Genomic DNA, 15,572 nt, shown 5'->3' on the forward strand with positions numbered 1-15,572 from the left:
CTGCTGGAGTAGGGACCCTCAGGCTGCGGGGGGGAGAGAGAGGAGAGAGGGAGGGGAGAGAGAGAGGGGGGGAGAGGGGAGAGAGGGAGGGGAGAGAGAGGGGAGAAAGGGAGAGGGGGAGAGAGAGAAGAGCGAGGGGGAGAGAGAGGGGGGAGAGAGAGAAGAGCGAGGGGGAGAGAGAGAAGAGCGAGGGGGAGAGAGAAGAGCGAGGGGGGAGAGAGAAGAGAGAGAGGCGAGAGAGAGGGGAGAGAGAGAAGGGGGGGAGAGAGAGACAGAGAGAGATGGGTTAGACAGGAGTTTGGACAAGAGAACATGTCTTCAGGTGCTTTAGAGCAGATGAAGTAGAGGAGATGAAGAGAGAAAGTCACTTTGGACTATTGACATGCAACCCAAATGGCTCATCAGGTGGCTTAAGAAGTACGTATGGTCCTCCACCCTGGTCGAGGTGAGGACAGGGGAGTGTGGCGCAGAGTGAAGCCTGACCTGGGAGCTCTTCTTGGGGGAGTGGTGGATGACCTGCTCCTGCCTCTGGATGCGTGGAGCTCCGGAGTACCCAGGACCAGACTTAGACACAGGAGAATCTAAACACACACACACACACACACACACACACACACACACACACACCGAGTTTGAGGTTAGCAACAGTGCAAGGAAACACACACACACACGGTCCTTAGAGCCAGATATCCTGATAATCTAGTTTACATTATTCCACAGCCGTACGTACAGTGTGTGTGACGATGGTCCTATGATCTCATCACATAATCTAAACATGACTTACATACAGTTGAAGTCAGAAGTTTACATACACTTAGGTTGGAGTCATTAAAACTCATTGTTCAACCACTGTTATTTCATAGTTTTGATGTCGTCACTACTATTCTACAATTTAGAAAATAGTAAAAATAAAGAAAAAACCTTGAATGAGAGATATATATATATATCTATCTGTCTATCTCTTTATCTGTCTATCATTAGTGAGCACTGTACCCAGGGGGAGACATGCCTGTAAGTGAGAGAGCGAGAGAGAGTAGACAACGAGGGGATAAATTAGAAGAGATAATGCAGATAGCAGTAGAAAACAGAGAGGGACTGTAGAGAGCAGTAGAAACCAGAGAGAGGCTGTAGAGAGCAGTAGAAAACAGAGAGAGGCTGTAGAGAGCAGTAGAAAACAGAGAGGGACTGTAGAGAGCAGTAGAAACCAGAGAGAGGCTGTAGAGAGCAGTAGAAAACAGAGAGAGGCTGTAGAGAGCAGTAGAAAACAGAGAGAGGCTGTAGAGAGCAGTAGAAAACAGAGAGAGGCTGTAGAGAGCAGTAGAAAACAGAGAGGGACTGTAGGGAGCAGTAGAAAACAGAGAGGGACTGTAGAGAGCAGTAGAAAACAGAGAGGGAGACTGTATAGAGCAGTAGAAAACAGAGAGAGGCTGTAGAGAGCAGTAGAAAACAGAGAGAGACTGTAGAGAGCAGTAGAAAACAGAGAGGCTGTAGAGAGCAGTAGAAACCAGAGAGAGGCTGTAGAGAGCAGTAGAAAACAGAGAGAGACTGTAGAGAGCAGTAGAAAACAGAGAGGGACTGTAGAGAGCAGTAGAAAACAGAGAGGGACTGTAGAGAGCAGTAGAAAACAGAGAGACTGTAGAGAGCAGTAGAAAACAGAGAGAGACTAGAGAGCAGTAGAAAACAGAGAGAGGGACTGTAGAGAGCAGTAGAAAACAGAGAGAGACTGTAGAGAGCAGTAGAAAACAGAGAGGGAGACTGTAGAGAGCAGTAGAAAACAGAGAGGGACTGTAGGGAGCAGTAGAAAACAGAGAGGGACTGTAGAGAGCAGTAGAAACCAGAGAGAGACTGTAAAGAGCAGTAGAAAACAGAGAGACTGTAGAGAGCAGTAGAAAACAGAGAGACTGTAGAGAGCAGTAGAAAACAGAGAGGGACTGTAGAGAGCAGTAGAAAACAGAAAGACTGTAGAGAGCAGTAGAAAACAGAGAGAGACTAGAGAGCAGTAGAAAACAGAGAGAGGGACTGTAGAGAGCAGTAGAAAACAGAGAGGGAGACTGTAGAGAGCAGTAGAAAACAGAGAGGGACTGTAGAGAGCAGTAGAAAACAGAGAGGGACTGTAGAGAGCAGTAGAAAACAGAGAGAGACTAGAGAGCAGTAGAAAACAGAGAGAGGGACTGTAGAGAGCAGTAGAAAACAGAGAGAGACTGTAGAGAGCAGTAGAAAACAGAGAGGGAGACTGTAGAGAGCAGTAGAAAACAGAGAGGGAGACTGTAGAGAGCAGTAGAAAACAGAGAGGGACTGTAGGGAGCAGTAGAAAACAGAGAGAGACTGTAGAGAGCAGTAGAAAACAGAGAGGCTGTAGAGAGCAGTAGAAACCAGAGAGAGGCTGTAGAGAGCAGTAGAAAACAGAGAGGGAGACTGTAGAGAGCAGTAGAAAACAGAGAGGGACTGTAGAGAGCAGTAGAAAACAGAGAGGGACTGTAGAGAGCAGTAGAAAACAGAGAGACTGTAGAGAGCAGTAGAAAACAGAGAGAGACTAGAGAGCAGTAGAAAACAGAGAGAGGGACTGTAGAGAGCAGTAGAAAACAGAGAGAGACTGTAGAGAGCAGTAGAAAACAGAGAGGGAGACTGTAGAGAGCAGTAGAAAACAGAGAGGGACTGTAGGGAGCAGTAGAAAACAGAGAGGGACTGTAGAGAGCAGTAGAAACCAGAGAGAGACTGTAAAGAGCAGTAGAAAACAGAGAGACTGTAGAGAGCAGTAGAAAACAGAGAGACTGTAGAGAGCAGTAGAAAACAGAGAGGGACTGTAGAGAGCAGTAGAAAACAGAAAGACTGTAGAGAGCAGTAGAAAACAGAGAGAGACTAGAGAGCAGTAGAAAACAGAGAGAGGGACTGTAGAGAGCAGTAGAAAACAGAGAGGGAGACTGTAGAGAGCAGTAGAAAACAGAGAGGGACTGTAGAGAGCAGTAGAAAACAGAGAGGGACTGTAGAGAGCAGTAGAAAACAGAGAGACTGTAGAGAGCAGTAGAAAACAGAGAGAGACTAGAGAGCAGTAGAAAACAGAGAGAGGGACTGTAGAGAGCAGTAGAAAACAGAGAGAGACTGTAGAGAGCAGTAGAAAACAGAGAGGGAGACTGTAGAGAGCAGTAGAAAACAGAGAGGGAGACTGTAGAGAGCAGTAGAAAACAGAGAGGGACTGTAGGGAGCAGTAGAAAACAGAGAGGGACTGTAGAGAGCAGTAGAAACCAGAGAGAGACTGTAAAGAGCAGTAGAAAACAGAGAGACTGTAGAGAGCAGTAGAAAACAGAGAGACTGTAGAGAGCAGTAGAAAACAGAGAGGGACTGTAGAGAGCAGTAGAAAACAGAGAGGGACTGTAGAGAGCAGTAGAAAACAGAGAGACTGTAGAGAGCAGTAGAAAACAGAGAGAGACTAGAGAGCAGTAGAAAACAGAGAGAGGGACTGTAGAGAGCAGTAGAAAACAGAGAGAGACTGTAGAGAGCAGTAGAAAACAGAGAGGGAGACTGTAGAGAGCAGTAGAAAACAGAGAGGGACTGTAGGGAGCAGTAGAAAACAGAGAGGGACTGTAGAGAGCAGTAGAAACCAGAGAGAGACTGTAAAGAGCAGTAGAAAACAGAGAGACTGTAGAGAGCAGTAGAAAACAGAGAGGGACAGAGTTAAACAGAGTTAAAATAAAAGTGTTCATTCAGTATTGTTGTAATTGTGATTATTACAAATATATTTACATATAAAAATTGGCCGATTAATCGGCATGGGCTTTTTTTTGGTACTTCAGTAAATCTGTATCGGTTGCCGCCCGTTTGATAAAATACGGAACAGTTCCGTATTTCACTGAAAGAATAAACGTTTTGTTTCCAAATTATAGTTTCCGGATTTGACCATATTATTGACCTAAGGCTCATATTTATGTGTGTTTATTATATTATAATTCAGTCTATGATTTGATAGAGCAGTCTGACTGAGCGGTGGTAGGCAGCAGCAGGCTCGGAAGCATTCAATCAAACAGCACTTTCCTGCGTTTGCCAGCAGCTCTTCGCAATGCTTGAAGCACAGCGCTGTTTATGACTTCAAGCCTATCAACTCCCGAGAATAGGCTGGCAATACTATAGTGCCTATAAGAACATCCAATAGTCAAAGGTATATGAAATACAAATGGTATAGAGAAATAGTCCTATAATTCCTACAATAACTACAACCTAAAACTTCTTACCTGGGAATATTGAAGGCTCATGTTAAAAGGAACCACCAGCTTTCATATGTTATGAGCAAGAAACTTAAATGTTAGCATTTTTAAATGGCACATATTGCACTTTTACTTTCTTCTCCAACACTGTGTTTTTGCATTATTTAAACCAAATTGAACAGGTTTCATTATTTATTTGAGACTAAATTGATTTTATTTATGTATTATATTAAGTTAAAATAAAAGTGTTCATTCAGTATTGTTGTAATTGTGATTATTACAAATATATTTACATATAAAAATTGGCCGATTAATCGGCATCGGCTTTTTTTTGGTACTTCAGTAAATCTGTATCGGCGTTGAAAAACCATAATCGGTCGACCTCTAACCGCAACAGCCCTAGCCCACCTATCTCTTTAAGGATTCACATGTGAGGCCACGTGCTAAACAGAGTGAGTGAGGTACTGTAGTAAACAATCAAAGATTTCAAGACTTAAAGTGGTGGAAGTAGTAGCAAAAAATAGTAGTAAAAATACACTATCTAGTCCTTGGCCTATATCCTAATCTGACTTTGGTGCAGGTCATGTTGTTCTTCACATTACTGTCTCTGTTAAAACACACATTATATCAAACAAAATCACAGTTTATATGTCACATACAGAAGGTGTAAATGGTACAGTGAAAATGGTTAGCAATAGTAGCAATATCAAAAACGGGAAGTGTCCAGATAAAAATATTTTATAAATATTTAATAATTATTAGATGATGATTACTCAGACACACTCGTCTATATTGATGGGTCATGTGAAATAAATGTTATAATCCCCCCCCACCCCACCCAGCCACATCAAGCTAAGTGGAGGGTCGCTAGCTAGCTAAACAATGACCATATTAACTAGCAATGCAAATGGATTTACGAGCTACGAATAATATTACCACACGATCATACACGTTATGTTCGCTAGCTACCTAGCTAGCATGCTAACGTTCGCTAGCTAGCGAGCACGCTAGCTAACAGTACACTAACTTGCAATGAAAACAACTATTCTGACAAAATTAGAAACGTATAATATCTGAAAATGTAGCTAGACTACTACACGTATACATGGATGAATGCTTCACGGCAGACTGTGACCCCTTTAGCTAACTAAGTAAGACGTCCTGTGTCGTTTCTGTTTTGTTTGTACAGCTTGTTTTGCCCGCGTTGTGTCAAGTCACTCCGGTTCACACTGCAGAAAGTAGTCCATCACAACTTTTTCCCACTGATCTTTGTCGATAGCGCCTGATAAATTCTGGGCAGAAATGTTGTTGAGAGTAGTACCAACACTTATGCAGTTCTCCATGGTTAACTTTATATCTTTCATAAAAGCCTCAGTAGCAAGGATTATCTACACATACTGAGCAGCTCATGTTATAGACAGAAGCCGGCAACATGGCAGACCAATCAGAACTCATCTCTCGGCATGTCCAGCCCATCCATTATCTTAACCAATCATGGCTAGTGGGAAGGTTCCTCACTTTTTTTCCATGGCTAAACTAACTAGGCTCGTAATTTAACAATTTAATTCGTATTTACAGATAGCATACAAGTTTGTTATTAAGGCACATTGAAGTTCACATCTTCCAGAAGGCATTACTGCCAAAAAACGCATTCAGATAAAACATTTAATATATGTTCAAATGCGTCTCCTGTGAAGTAGTGACGTACAACATACACCTAGCACCCTGAAATGGGTCACAAATATGAGATTAGATTCTGACAATGCTCGACTATTCCAACCATACTCAGAGATTTCAATTTGTATTTAACCTTTTATGTATTTCAGGCAAGTCACTAAGAACAAGTTGTTATTGGACAGAGTTGAGCTCACCCCATGCTAGTAACTTCCTGCCTTGTCTCTAGTTTACACACATTCGCACCAGACCCCTACTCTACCAACCCCTAACCATCTTTCATTAGCGTCTGCCCGTCTCCATGCACCCCTACTGTAACTATTCAGGATATACCCATTCAATTACATTTGAAGAAAGATCAGTTAAGCCTTGAACAACATCTGCTGTCCAGTAATATGAGCGGAACACTATGTGACTGATGGAGGAGGCCAAATCACCAAGAACGATTGAGGGGTCAAGAGGTCAGAGAAGGGAGGATGAGAGTGACTGAGGGGTCAAGAGGTTAGAGAATGGAGGATGAGAGTGACTGAGGGGGTCAAGAGGTCAGAGAATGGAGGATAAGAGATTCAAAACTACAGAAGAACTGAACAAGGCTTAGCTGGACTGGGCTGAATTTACCTGGACTAGGTTGGGTTTGACTGAGGGGTCAAGAGGTGAGAGAAGGAGGATGATTGTGGGCTCATAGAAGTACATATAGAACTGATTTACAGGATCCCTGTGGCTTATACCGGACTGGGTTATACTGGACTGGGTTTAGGGTTGGGTTATACTGGACTGGGTTATACTGGACTGGGTTTAGGGTTGGGTTATACTGGACTGGGTTATACTGGACTGGGTTATACTGGACTGGGTTATACTGGACTGGGTTTAGGGTTGGGTTATACTGGACTAGGTTATACCGGACTGGGTTATACCGGACTGGGTTTAGGGTTGGGTTATACTGGACTGGGTTATACTGGACTGGGTTACACCGGACTGGGTTACACCGGACTGGGTTACACCGGACTGGGTTATAGTGGACAGGGTTATACCGGACTGGGTTTAGGGTTATACTGGACTGGGTTTAGGGTTATACTGGACTGGGTTTAGGGTTATACTGGACTGGGTTTAGGGTTGGGTTATACTGGACTGGGTTATACCGGACTGGGTTTAGGGTTATACTGGACTGGGTAATACCGGACTGGGTTATACCGGACTGGGTTTAGGGTTGGGTTATACTGGACTGGGTTATACTGGACTGGTTTATACCGGACTGGGTTTAGGGTTGGGTTATACTGGACTGGGTTATACCGGACTGGGTTTAGGGTTGGGTTATACTGGACTGGGTTATACTGGACTGGGTTATACCGGACTGGGTTTAGGGTTGGGTTATACTGGACTGGGTTATACTGGACTGGGTTTAGGGTTGGGTTATACTGGACTGGGTTTAGGGTTGGGTTATACTGGACTGGGTTATACTGGACTGGGTTTAGGGTTGGGTTATACTGGACTGGGGTTAGGGTTGGGTTATAATGGACTGGGTTATACCGGAATGGGTTATACTGGACTGGGTTACACCGGACTGGGTTATACTGGACTGGGTTATACTGGACTGGGTTTAGGGTTGGGTTATACCGGACTGGGTTATACTGGACTGGGTTATACTGGACCGGGTTTAGGGTTGGGTTATACCGGACTGGATTATACTGGACTGGGTTATACTGGACTGGGTTTAGGGTTGGGTTATACTGGACTGGGTTATACCGGACTGGGTTATACCGGACTGAGTTATACCGGACTGGGTTTAGGGTTGGGTTATAATGGACTGGGTTATACCGGAATGGGTTATACTGGACTGGGTTACACCGGACTGGGTTATACTGGACTGGGTTTAGGGTTATACTGGACTGGGTTTAGGGTTGGGTTATACCGGACTGGGTTTAGGGTTGGGTTATACCGGACTGGGTTTAGGGTTGGGTTATACCGGACTGGTTTATACTGGACTGGGTTATACCGGACTGGTTTATACTGGACTGGGTTATACCGGACTGGGTTTAGGGTTGGGTTATACTGGACTGGGTTATACTGGACTGGGTTATACCGGACTGGGTTTAGGGTTGGGTTATACTGGACTGGGTTATACTGGACTGGGTTATACTGGACTGGGTTTAGGGTTGCGCTATACTGGACTGGATTATACTGGACTGGGTTTAGGGTTGGGTTATACTGGACTGGGTTATACCAGACTGGGTTATACTGGACTGGGTTTAGGGTTGGGTTATACCGGACTGGGTTATACTGGACTGGGTTATACTGGACTGGGTTTAGGGTTGGGTTATACCGGACTGGGTTATACTGGACTGGGTTATACTGGACTGGGTTTAGGGTTGGGTTATACTGGACTGGGTTATACCGGACTGGGTTATACCGGACTGAGTTATACCGGACTGAGTTATACCGGACTGGGTTTAGGGTTGGGTTATACTGGACTGGGTTATACTGGACTGGCCCTGTCCGGGGGTATCATCGGATGGGGCCACAGTGTCTTCTGATCCCTCCTGTCTCAGCCTCCAGCCTCCAGTATTTATGCTGCAGTAGTTTATGTGTCAGGGGGCTAGGGTCAGTCTGTTACATCTGGAGTATTTCTCGTCTTATCCGGTGTCCTGTGTGAATTTAAATATGCTCTCTATAAATCTCTCTTTCTCTCTTTCTTTCTTTCTCTCGGAGGACCTGAGCCCTAGGACCATGCCTCAGGACTACCTGGCATGATGACCCCTTGCTGTCACCAGTCCACCTGGCCGTGCTGCTGCTCCAGTTTCAACTGTTCTGCCTGCGGCTATGGAACCCTGACCTGTTCACCGGACGTTCTTGTTGCACCCTTGACAACTACTATGATTATTATTATTTGACCATGCTGGTCATTTATGAACATTTTAACATCTTGACCATGTTCTGTTATAATATCCACCCGGCACAGCCAGAAGAGGACTGGCCACCCCTCATAGACTGGTTTCTTCCTAGGTTTTTGGCCTTTCTAGGGAGTTTTTCCTAGGGAGTTTTTCCTAGCCACTGTGCTTCTTTCACATGCATTGCTTGCTGTTTGGGGTTTTAGGCTGGGTTTCTGTACAGCACTTTGAGATATCAGCTGATGTACGAAGGGCTATATAAATAAATTTGATTTGATTTGATTTTGGGTTATACTGGACAGGGTTTAGGGTTGGGCTATACTGGACTGGGTTATACTGGACTGGGTTTAGGGTTGGGTTATACTGGACTGGGTTATACTGGACTGGGTTATACCGGACTGGGTTATACCGGACTGGGTTATACTGGACTGGGTTTAGGGTTGGGTTATACTGGACAGGGTTATACTGGACTGGGTTTAGGGTTATACTGGACTGGGTTTAGGATTATACTGGACTGGGTTATACTGGACTGGGTTTAGGATTATACTGGACTGGGTTATACTGGACTGGGTTATACTGGACTGGATTATACTGGACTGGGTTTAGGGTTATACCGGACTGGGTTTAGGGTTGAGTTATACTGGACTGGGTTTAGGGTTATACTGGACTGGGTTATACTGGACTGGGTTATACCGGACTGGGTTATACTGGACTGGGTTTAGGGTTGGGTTATACTGGACTGGGTTATACTGGACTGTGTTTAGGGTTATACTGGACTGGGTTTAGGATTATACTGGACTGGGTTATACTGGACTGGGTTTAGGATTATACTGGACTGGGTTATACTGGACTGGGTTATACTGGACTGGGTTATACTGGACTGGGTTTAGGGTTATACCGGACTGGGTTTAGGGTTGAGTTATACTGGACTGGGTTTAGGGTTATACTGGACTGGGTTATACTGGACTGGGTTATACTGGACTGGGTTTAGGGTTATACCGGACTGGGTTATACTGGACTGGGTTTAGGGTTATACTGGACTGGGTTATACCGGACTGGGTTATACTGGACTGGGTTATACTGGACTGGGTTATACTGGACTGGGTTATACTGGACTGGGTTTAGGGTTGGGTTATACTGGATTATACTGGACTGGATTATACCGGACTGGGTTTAGGGTTGGGTTATAATGGACTGGGTTTAGGGTTATACTGGACTGGGTTTAGGGTTATACTGGACTGGGTTATACTGGACTGGGTTTAGGGTTATACCGGACTGGGTTATACCGGACTGGGTTTAGGGTTATACCGGACTGGGTTATACCGGACTGGGTTTAGGGTTGGGTTATACTGGACTGGGTTTAGGGTTATACCAGACTGGGTTATACTGGACTGGGTTTAGGGTTGGGTTATACTGGACTGGGTTATACTGGACTGTGTTTAGGGTTATACTGGACTGGGTTTAGGATTATACTGGACTGGGTTATACTGGACTGGGTTTAGGATTATACTGGACTGGGTTATACTGGACTGGGTTATACTGGACTGGGTTATACTGGACTGGGTTTAGGGTTATACCGGACTGGGTTTAGGGTTGAGTTATACTGGACTGGGTTTAGGGTTATACTGGACTGGGTTATACTGGACTGGGTTATACTGGACTGGGTTTAGGGTTATACCGGACTGGGTTATACTGGACTGGGTTTAGGGTTATACTGGACTGGGTTATACCGGACTGGGTTTAGGGTTGGGTTATAGTGGACTGGGTTTAGGGTTATACCGGACTGTGTTATACTGGACTGGGTTTAGGGTTGGGTTATACTGGACTGGGTTATACTGGACTGGGTTATACCGGACTGGGTTTAGGGTTTGGTTATACCGGACTGGGTTATACCAGACTGGGTTATACCGGACTGGGTTATACCGGACTGGGTTATACTGGACTGGGTTATACTGGACTGGGTTATACTGGACTGGGTTATACTGGACTGGGTTTAGGGTTGGGTTATACTGGATTATACTGGACTGGATTATACCGGACTGGGTTTAGGGTTGGGTTATAATGGACTGGGTTTAGGGTTATACTGGACTGGGTTTAGGGTTATACTGGACTGGGTTATACTGGACTGGGTTTAGGGTTATACCGGACTGGGTTTAGGGTTATACCGGACTGGGTTATACCGGACTGGGTTTAGGGTTATACCGGACTGGGTTATACCGGACTGGGTTTAGGGTTGGGTTATACTGGACTGGGTTTAGGGTTATACCAGACTGGGTTATACTGGACTGGGTTATACTGGACTGGGTTATACTGGACTGGGTTTAGGGTTGGGTTATACTGGACTGGGTTATACCGGACTGGGTTATACTGGACTGGGTTATATCGGACTGGGTTATACTGGACTGGGTTATACTGGACTGGGTTTAGGGTTGGGTTATACTGGACTGGGTTATACCGGACTGAGTTTAGGGTTGGGTTATACTGGACTGGGTTATACTGGACTGGGTTATACCGGACTGGGTTTAGGGTTGGGTTATACTGGACTGGGTTTAGGGTTATACTGGACTGGGTTTAGGGTTATACCGGACTGGGTTTAGGGTTGGGTTATACTGGACTGGGTTTAGGGTTATACTGGACTGGGTTATACTGGACTGGGTTTAGGGTTATACCGGACTGGGTTATACTGGACTGGGTTTAGGGTTATACTGGACTGGGTTATACTGGACTGGGTTTAGGGTTGGGTTATACTGGACTGGGTTATACCGGACTGGGTTTAAGGTTGGGTTATACTGGACTGGGTTATACCGGACTGGGTTTAAGGTTGGGTTATACCGGACTGGGTTATACTGGACTGGGTTTAGGGTTGGGTTATACTGGACTGGGTTATACTGGACTGGGTTTAGGGTTGGGTTATACTGGACTGGGTTATACCGGACTGGGTTTAAGGTTGGGTTATACCGGACTGGGTTATACCGGACTGGGTTTAGGGTTTGGTTATACCGGACTGGGTTATACCGGATTGGGTTATACTGGACTGGGTTTAGGGTTGGGTTATACTGGACTGGGTTATACTGGACTGGGTTTAGGGTTGGGTTATACTGGACTGGGTTTAGGGTTATACTGGACTGGGTTATACTGGACTGGGTTTAGGGTTGGGTTATACTGGACTGGGTTATACTGGACTGTGTTATACTGGACTGGGTTTAGGGTTATACTGGACTGGGTTATACCGGACTGGGTTTAGGGTTATACTGGACTGGGTTTAGGGTTGGGTTATACTGGACTGGGTTATACTGGACTGGGTTTAGGGTTGGTTAGAATGGACTGGGTTTAGGGTTATACTGGACTAGGTTAGAATGGACTGGGTTTAGGGTTGGGTTATACTGGACTGGGTTATACTGGACTGGGTTATACCGGACTGGGTTTAGGGTTGGGTTATACTGGACTGGGTTTAGGGTTGGGTTATACTGGACTGGATATAGGGTTGGGTTATACTGGACTGGGTTATACTGGACAGGGTTTAGGGTTGGATTATACTGGACTGAGTTTAGGGTTATACTGGACTGGGTTATACTGGACTGGGTTTAGGGTTGGGTTATACTGGACTGGGTTATACTAGACTGGGTTATACTGGACTGGGTTTAGGGTTGGGTTATACTGGACTGGATTATACTGGACTGGGTTTAGGGTTGGGTTATACTGGACTGGGTTTAGGGTTATACTGGACTGGGTTATACCGGACTGGGTTTAGGGTTGGGTTATACTGGACTGGGTTTAGGGTTATACTGGACTGGGTTATACTGGACTGGGTTATACCGGACTGGGTTTAGGGTTATACTGGACTGGGTTATACCGGACTGGGTTTAGGGTTGGGTTATACTGGACTGGGTTTAGGGTTATACTGGACTGGGTTATACTGGACTGGGTTATACCGGACTGGGTTTAGGGTTATACTGGACTGGGTTATACTGGACTGGGTTACACCGGACTGGGTTTAGGGTTGGGTTATACCGGACTGGGTTTAGGGTTGGGTTATACTGGACTGGGTTATACTGGACTGGGTCATACTGGACTGGGTTTAGGGTTATATTGGACTGGGTTATACTGGACTGGGTTTAGGGTTATACTGGACTGGGTTATACCAGACTGGGTTATACTGGACTGGGTTTAGGGTTGGGTTATACTGGACTGGGTTATACCGGACTGGGTTTAGGGTTAGGTTATACCGGACTGGGTTTAGGGTTGGGTTATACTGGACTGGGTTATACTGGACTGGGTTTAGGGTTGGGTTATACTGGACTGGGTTATACTGGACTGGGTTTAGGGTTGGGTTATACTGGACTGGGTTTAGGGTTATACTGGACTGGGTTATACTGGACTGGGTTATACTGGACTGGGTTTAGGGTTGGGTTATACTGGATTGGGTTATACTGGACTGGGTTACACCGAACTGGGTTTAGGGTTGGGTTATACTGGACTGGGTTATACTGGACTGGGTTTAGGGTTGGGTTATACTGGACTGGGTTTAGGGTTGGGTTATACCGGACTGGGTTATACTGGACTGGGTTATACCGGACTGGGTTATACCGGACTGGGTTTAGGGTTATACTGGATTGGGTTTAGGGTTGTGTTATACTGGACTGGGTTATACTGGACTGGGTTTAGGGTTGGGTTATACTGGACTGGGTTATACTGGACTGGGTTTAGGGTTGGGTTATACTGGACTGGGTTATACCGGACTGGGTTTAGGGTTGGGTTATACCGGACTGGGTTATACCGGACTGGGTTATACCGGACTGGGTTTAGGGTTGGGTTATACTGGACTGGGTTTAGGGTTGCATGTACTTTCTCTAGTTTAGAGTGTGAGAGTGAACAGGGTCGATTCAACCAGCACAGAGTTGAAAGGAGGAGAGGATGGGAGGAGGAAAAGCAGAGGAATGAAGTGAAGGAAAAAGAGAAAGAAACAGGAGGGGGCCGTGAGTCATGGTAGATTTCCTTGAAAAGGGCTGGAGGGAGAGAGAGAGGGAGGGAGAAAGAAGAGAAAGAAAGAGAGAAAGGCACACAGAGTTGGTTACACAACTGTACCGACAGGAAAGGGAGGAATTTGTCTTTCATTTTCCTACAGAGAGCCTTGAATAGAGAGAAAATGAGAGAGTCCGAGAGAGAAAGAGAGAGAAAGAGAGGAGGAAGAGAGTGTGAGAAAGAGAAAGGCACACAGAGTTGGTTACACAACTGTACCGACAGGAAAGAGAGGAATTTATGTTTTTAATTTTCCTACAGAGAGACTTGAACAGAGAGAGGAGAGAGAGAGAGGAGGAAAGAAGGTGGATATAGTGCTGTGGTTGTCATGACATTTTGTCAGTCGGTGATTATCATGCAAAAGTCTGCTGGCCTCGCGGTAATTGACCGTTAATGAACATAAACACGTTTAGCATATCCAGGCTTCCACTCATACAAGCCGCATACAAATCACTGAAGCATGCCTTCGGAACATATACATTTAAAACAGTATAATAAAATCAACGTAATAATACACAAACCACAACGGAATGTGTAAAGAAACATTATGATATGAAAAAAAAATGTATTTCAGCAGAACAGAATATGAGTTGGCGTACTGTAATGTTATCTGGCTATGCACCACAACATAGCCTGTAGGTTAGTTCATTTAGCATGCTTATAAGTCTCATGCCATTATTTTATATTATAGGATTTTATTGTAAAAATACAATACAACTTAGCTGAATAAAATTGAAAGGATATTTTTCCCCATTCAAGAGCGAGTGTGCTTATGAAGTGACTATGTTGAGCGTAAAAGTGATCATTTGAAACAGGTCCTATACACTAGATTTAGAGTTTTTTGGCAACTTTAGTTGTGAATGATACAAACCTTAAAATGTCTTAGAAATCAAAACATATACGGGCTGCACGATGCGACTAGAGAACATTGACGATTAGAGAAAGTAGCAAAATAAAAAAACTCCGTCCCTTGTTCTCAGGCTGCACACGCTGTTCTCTCATCAAGTAGATCATATTTTCACCCATCAGACTATTCTTAATTTAATGTTGTCTTTACTAATATGTAACATTTGGAATGACCCATTATCAAATGGGCATGGGGGGGAAGAGACATGTCCTTCATATGCACCCGAATAGAAAATGGAGGCCGCTTTCCCGCTGGTTCGATTTTCAATGATGCAGGGTAGGCTACTTTGGTTTTATAGCGGAGATGTGCTTAATATGAGCAGCTGAGAAATAAATATAACACTTATTTCACATCACACATCGACTACTATTTGAGGAGCAGGGTCTCGCTGCGCGACAGGTGATATCTCTCCTTCCCCCAGACTCTGTACGTCATGGGCTCTCCAACTCTCTTCCTGCAGCTACCAAGTGCTTCATTTAGGAAACCGAGTGAAGTCTGTTTTGGGAACATCGATAGTAACAATGTTTTTTCCAACAACAACACATTTCATTAAACTACTGACAGCCCCTCTGCACGCTCGAGAAAGGAATGAAGGAGAGAGAGGAGGAGATGGAAACACATAGTGGTGAGATATTCTGTAACTAAAAGGTAATTTTCCAGACTACTAATGCTGAAAATATAAACAATACCCTATTACAAGGTTATTCAAAAATCAAATACACTATAATCGTAGGCTAACTGTAAGCCACCTTCTGCACAATCAATGAACCAACTGCAACGCCCAGGGATACAGATTAGATTCTCTCCCAGACCCATGGACAGAACGTTTACAGCGTAGCATAAGGCAACCAGTCCATCCAATATATTGCTGTTTTTTTAACAGTACCC

The 15,572-nt window shown here is 44.8% G+C and overlaps 1 protein-coding gene across 4 annotated transcripts in view; it reads right to left on the reverse strand.

Annotated features, from left to right (window-relative positions):
• Window positions 1–15,572, reverse strand: part of LOC106571085 (signal-induced proliferation-associated 1-like protein 1) — a 411,827-nt gene that overhangs the window by 11,399 nt on the left and 384,856 nt on the right. For all 4 annotated transcript variants that reach the window (XR_001320847.2, XR_001320848.2, XM_014143753.2 and 1 more), the window contains exons 18-19: window positions 484–581; window positions 1–23 (exon numbers count right to left, since the gene is read on the reverse strand). The exon at window positions 1–23 is cut by the window's left edge and continues 444 nt beyond it. Coding sequence is in view for 2 of the 4 variants with exons in the window: in XM_014143753.2 (XP_013999228.1) it covers window positions 1–23; window positions 484–581 (121 nt within the window). In the remaining 2 variants the exon portion in view is untranslated. The remainder of the gene's footprint in view (window positions 24–483; window positions 582–15,572) is intronic.

The sequence above is a fragment of the Salmo salar genome, chromosome ssa15 (assembly GCF_905237065.1).
Source record: "Salmo salar chromosome ssa15, Ssal_v3.1, whole genome shotgun sequence".
Classification (NCBI taxonomy): domain Eukaryota; kingdom Metazoa; phylum Chordata; class Actinopteri; order Salmoniformes; family Salmonidae; genus Salmo; species Salmo salar.